This window comes from Acanthisitta chloris, unplaced genomic scaffold, assembly GCF_000695815.1.
Source record: "Acanthisitta chloris isolate BGI_N310 unplaced genomic scaffold, ASM69581v1 scaffold26984, whole genome shotgun sequence".
Classification (NCBI taxonomy): domain Eukaryota; kingdom Metazoa; phylum Chordata; class Aves; order Passeriformes; family Acanthisittidae; genus Acanthisitta; species Acanthisitta chloris.
The window spans coordinates 34,007-40,059 of NW_008671534.1; the positions used below are offsets into that span (position 1 = coordinate 34,007).

General features: G+C 42.9%; 1 protein-coding gene across 1 annotated transcript in view; it reads right to left on the bottom strand.

Moving 5' to 3' along the window:
• The window catches only part of LOC103801717 (dedicator of cytokinesis protein 7-like), a gene marked incomplete at its 5' end in the record, with an annotated part of 70,897 nt that overhangs the window by 30,516 nt on the left and 34,328 nt on the right, over positions 1 to 6,053 (bottom strand). Inside the window, 5 exon segments of the mRNA XM_009074139.1 lie at positions 941 to 1,054; positions 1,192 to 1,332; positions 1,435 to 1,530; positions 2,551 to 2,640; positions 3,834 to 3,926. Of these exon segments, the coding sequence (XP_009072387.1) occupies positions 941 to 1,054; positions 1,192 to 1,332; positions 1,435 to 1,530; positions 2,551 to 2,640; positions 3,834 to 3,926 (534 nt within the window).

Below are 6,053 nucleotides of genomic sequence, written 5' to 3' on the forward strand. Positions count from 1 at the left end.
CTTTGCACTAGGGATTAAACTTGTGATGTGCAGGAGCCACACACATCCCAGCCAAAGGCATGTATCATCTCAATGCAATATGCATGTAACAGTCATGAAGAACTATGTACTTCAGTCATTGGGGAGGTTGGAACTAGATGATCTTTAAGGTTTCCTCCAACCCAAACCATTCTGTGGTTCTGCGATACAGCCTGTTGATTTCAGCAGGGAGCTGTGAGAAGCAGGACCACAGTGTGATGCATTAACAGGTCAAAGATGCAGGTTGGCTGATGTACAGTATGTATTATATATATACAATACACACAGTGACACACAAAATATATATAATATACAGTAGGCAACAAGCCCAAATGCTAATTGCTGTTCTTGACCCTTATATAATGTCTTTTAGTCTCTGCAGCAGAAATGAGGCTAAGTTCAGGCTACTGATACCTCATTATCTCCTCTGTACACAGTATCAGGACGGATGTTTGCAGTCAAACAAAATCTGGTTCAGGGTGATTTCCCTAGCACACTGCAAACAAGGAGCCCTCCTTGTGTGGGAGGAGATCTTGCATCCCAGAAGGATGGAAGGGGAGCTTGGTGATCAATATGATCACCCAGGGTCACTGTGCCCTTGAGAGACCCACTGACAAACCACAACAGTCTGAGCTCCCTCACACAACTTCCTACCAATTTTTGATTCAATTACTCTGAACATGGTGAGCAGAGGGAATAATTCTTCCTTCCTGCTGTGTGTCCATTCAGTCCAGGGAGTGACTCCTAATTCACATTTAAGACTGCAATCAGAGAGGTGTAAACCCTAAATCACTCCTGAGAATGTCTTGCTGGCTCTAAAAACACCTGAACAGCAGAATTTTGTGTCCATATTTTATGTGTGTCCAAAGAAAGCTAAGAGGAACAGGCTACATTAAGGTTCGTAATGTTCATCTGCATTCACCTGTTTGTAGCAGGTCTTAATAAGACCAAAAACAAATCCTCTGTCCATGATAGACAACAGGTCATTGAGGAAAAATGCAAGACTGGTGTTGAGCCGCTCGACCATTTCTGTATCCTAAGGAGAAGGAAGAGAAAAATGGGAAAGGAAACAAAGAACACTATATTTTCAAATAATTCCTGGTCTAGGCACCAGCAAACAACACACTGGTGCCTGAGCTCTGAGCTGGGGTCAGTTTAATTGTTTGCCATTACCTTCTGAAAGCGAGAGACTATATCATTAGCGATTGTGCTGACCAAAGCAGATACATCATCCATGAAACGCTCAGGGAAACGATTCTTCCTTGGAGCATCCAGTTTGTCAGCAAAATACAAATGATGCACCATGCTCTTCACCTATAGGAATATAAATAACACCAGAGTCACTTGCAGTTGGTGTTGCTTCTGTTCTAAAGTAGGAGCTGTAAGGCCTGGGGAAGGTATCGGCAGTTTGCTCACCATCAGCTCGAAGAAGAACCAGGCCTGCTGCAGGGCTGCCTCCCGCACACTCCCGCTGCACACAACCCACTGCAAGGCCAGCTCCTCGTGGAAAAGCTACACAGATTCAAATCCAGAGTTAGCCTGAGCCTCCAGAGTAGCTCACAACACAGCCCACATGAGAAATGTCAGCACGGTCCATGGCAAGTATGGCAAACAATGAGTTAAGCAAACTAAATAACTGGGAACATGACAGCAGTGGTGCATCCCTTAAAGAAATCCCCAGCTAACAATGAGGGATGAGGTTATGACATGTGATGGCAGAAATGTTTCACAGCATCTCGCTCCAGAATTGAGATTCAAGTGTCAAAAGAATTTTCCACCCACCCCCAAAACATAATAATAATAAAATAAAAGGTTTGGTGCTCAAATTAGTTTAGTTTAAAAGTCTACCTTTCTGCCTGGTCTGATTTTCGCAGGAAAAAGGAGTAAAAAGTGGACATATAAAGCCATTTGTACAAAGATATATATTTACTGTGAGAAAGGACTTAAAACAGTAAGAAAGGAACGTGGGGCTCCAACATCTTTCGCATTTCTTTTCTCAGGAGGACCAACCCACAGATTGTATGGTGGCAGTGGCCACATTTCCCTTACACAGTGTCAGGCATTTTGCCTTTCTAGCATCGTTTAGGAGGATCTCATCTCCTCCAAGGGAGTTCACTTTTGAAGTGACTCCCATTCCCTTTCTAGACCCTTGGGATTAACACCTGCACAGTTGAGCTCAGCACACACCCCTGACTCTGGCCATCCAACACATTATCATTTTGCACACAAAATGTCTCATTTACATGTCTAGACAATGCCATTCATATTTTTGAAAGCCAGTAATAAACTAGCTTCAAACAACTATGAACATTAAATCAGACAAGCTACTCCTGATCATTTGATTCCTCCCAATTCAGTTCTGAATACGTCCATTCAGAACAGCCTGTATGCTCAGAGGTGTTAAGCACCAGCAATTCCTAATGACCTCGGAAAAAAACCTCAGGCTATAAATAAAAGAATAGATTGCATCACGTTTTCAGAATGACTTGACCTCCCTGCCCCACAATATCAATTGTCTTCACTGAAATCTACCTTTTTAGTTGGTAATCGTCCTGTTAATGTTTGTAAGAAACTTGACGTCTCAGTGTGCGAAGACATACGATTACAACTTCGATCCGTAGCCTACGGAGTGGAGATGAATGAATGATGACAGGACATTAAAGTTTGCTGTGGATGGGTTTTGCAGCTCAAGGACAACGTATGTTTACAAAAATACTCTTCCAATTCTAGGCTTTTTACTGCCTTTACACCTTTTTGAAACATTCTCAAACTCTTAGGCATTTACAGATTGGATCTAAACAAAATGACAGTTTTAGTGCATCAAGACATACAGGTTATTTGAATCACTGCATGTTCTTATGCACAGAGACACTGCTGCAAAGCATGAAACTTTTTCATCAGTGTGTTTTATCAACATGCAGAAGTCAGGGAGGTAATAATTGGAATTTCAGCCCATACCTCTCAATCTACCAGAGGTCAAGCGTGGGTTGGGAGGGAAAGGGGGGCAGTTGTACCCCAAAGTGATGCTGCTGCCGGCACAGGGGAGGAGAAAATGACTGAAGTTGTGTTTCTGATGGAAATAATTTGCCATGAGAGCAAATGAACTCAAGACTAAGCATTTTGGGAGGACTGACAAACTGGGAAGGAGGTATAGTTGAGAGGTACGTCCAAGGCAACCATGCAGTGAAGAGCAGCAGGCAACAGGGGCTAAATGAACTCTCTCTGACTGAAGCTGCTATAAAGTTTTCATACTTTGCAACACAGGACAGATACAATTTGCCCTAACAAGTCAGTGGCTCGAATTTACATGTTTTAAGAGCGAATTTAATCAATTTTGGTTCACAATATTCCACTCAAACAGTCATGAAGGATTACTGGACGATGAGTACTAAATGCTTGATGGAAATGGAGAAATGGTTCACAACATCAAAAGAAATGGCAAACATGGACAAAACTATGAAGCTGTGATTAATGTTCCCACCTGAAGCTGAAACTAGTGTGAGAGAGAGAGAGAGAGAGAGAGGGAGAGAAAAGAAAACAAAAGCAGTCACAGCATTTACATTTCACAGACCAGCAACCACTGAAATGAAAAATGGGGACATGTTTGGAGGGTTTTCATGCAGTGTGGTGGGGGAGAAGATGCTAATTGATAAAATCAAACTCAAAAGTTTTCAAATAAATCATTATTAAAAAAGAAAACAACAACAACAAAAAAACAAAACCCAAAGCACCAGCGTATACACTGAAAGGAAGATAATTCTACAGGGAAACATCAGGGAAAACAAAGCCAGAAAAACCTCTACTGAAGACACCACCTGTGTTGACTCTGCACTTGGGCTGGGGTTGGATCCCCATGGGGCTCCTTTGGGACCACCAGTGTTTACCCAGGAATTGGAGCGGTCTAAGCCCTGGGCATGTAATAGAAAGCAGTTGGGAAAGGAAAGAAATATTACATGTTGCATGCCATACAGTAGTCATTTAGTCCTTCAAAGCAATCAAAGTGGGTACACTGCAAACACATCATCAGTTAGAACTGTTAGAGCAGCCTCAATTCTCAGGTGCCTGTTGAGACACTTTAGTCCAGAGGATCATTTTATGCCATATATATATATATATATAAAACACATTACTACTGTTCACAGCTCTGGTCCTATCTGTAATGCCTGACATTCAAAAACTATCCTCCTCCTGGAAAATCCCAGTCTTTCTTTGATCAGTTTAACCCATTCCCATGGAGCCAGCTGAGACTTACAGTGTGACATAGGAAAATTGGTGCTCAGACGTGAGAACCACAAGGGATGCTCTCTGAGATTCCTGGCACTTTTAGGCTGGTCCACAGTTTATAAGCTCTACAGCTCTTACAGAAACACTCAGAAACTCTTAAGAGGCTAATTGTCAACCCTCTCAGAATTTCCTGCTTATGGGACAACAATCCAGTACCCCTGGCAGAATAACCTTGTGGAGAGGATTTCACATGAACACTCAGGTATTTCCTCTGGGCACTGTGGCAGAGGAAAGAGCACATACCTTTTCTGGAACCAACCTGCTTTGTTGAGCAAAATGCCTGAAACCCATCCTGCTTTAAAAAAGCTCAATCAACTAGTACTCCAAATTCTACTCCTGCAATGGATCATGAGGGCAAAATTACTGTGAATCCCTCCTCCCTCTGCTCTTTTCTCCTCTTGAAACATTCAGAAAGAAGAAAAGGGAAAATTGAAACTGGTGTTGTCACCCAGGCTGTTCCCAAGTCAGCAACATTCAGGGGGATGCAGTGGACTTTCCTGTGTCCCAGGAACCAGCTCTGACAAACAATTCCTTAGAGATTCAACACATTGGTCCTGATGACCCTCACCTGAGTGAGAGCTTTCATCCTAATTTTTGTGCCAACTTAGAGCATTTTTTCCCAATACATGAAGCAAAGGTGCAGCCCATTTCATCACAGTGATTATCATCTGCTGCAAAGTCCACTGAGCCTAACCAGTTTCTATTTCTCTCAGCAAACTAACATCCACGTCAAGGTTGAACCTGGCCTGAGAGCTGTAACCTGGGATTCAAACCATTAATCTACTGAGCTATCCTCTAGGCAGAGCTCAGCAATGCTGTAATTTTGCTTAAGATGTCCAATAAAAAGTACCGAACACAAAAGGAGAGTGTTTTAATCTCAATTACTTTGTGGCAGAAATAAATCAAAGCTCTGTGCCCTGCTCAGACCCATAAACATGTTTTATTTTGCTCACGGTGATTTAAAGTCCAAAGGACTTCGCAGAATGCTGAACTAAGCTCATGTTTTGTAAAATCAGGTCTAATTTTGAAAAGGCCTTTATCCCCCTCACATCTCTGCGCTCAGGATTCCTAATCATGTCACTCTGGTTCTAAGGATAACATTAAACATAGAAAAAAAAAATGGAAAAGGAAAGATTCTTTCTTATTTGGAAAATCAGAGTACAAGAGCTTCTTATTGCTTGGCAGAGTCACTCAGCAGTTCACAAAGCTGCTGCTAAATTCTGCTCTGTCTCTGGGGTTCAACCTGCAGCTGGATCTGGGCAGGAACACAACACACATCTGTGAAAATCTACTGCTGGAGCAATGGAAATCCACAACATTTTTCAGCCTTTCCCAGCACATCTCCAACCCTTCAGGAACACTTAAAGGGTGTGCTGGTTTGAGCTGAAGTAGAGTTAACTTTCTTCACAGAGGCTAGTATGGGGCTATGTTTGGGTTTTGTGCAGAACACAGAGTTGATAATGCAGAGGTGTTTTTGTTATTGCTGAGCAGAGCTCACACAGAGTCAAGGCCTTTGCTGCTTTCCGTGCTGCCACGCTGGCAAGGAAGCTGGGGGTGCATGGGAGATTGGGAGGAGACACAGCTGGGACAGGTGACCCAAACTGACCAAAGGGATATTCCATACCATGGGACATCATGCTCAGTATATAAGAGGGGAGGAAGAAGGAGGAAGGGGGGACATCTGGAGTGATGGTGTTTGTCTTCCCAAGGAACCGTTACGTGTGATGGGCCCTGCTCTCCTGGAGATGGCT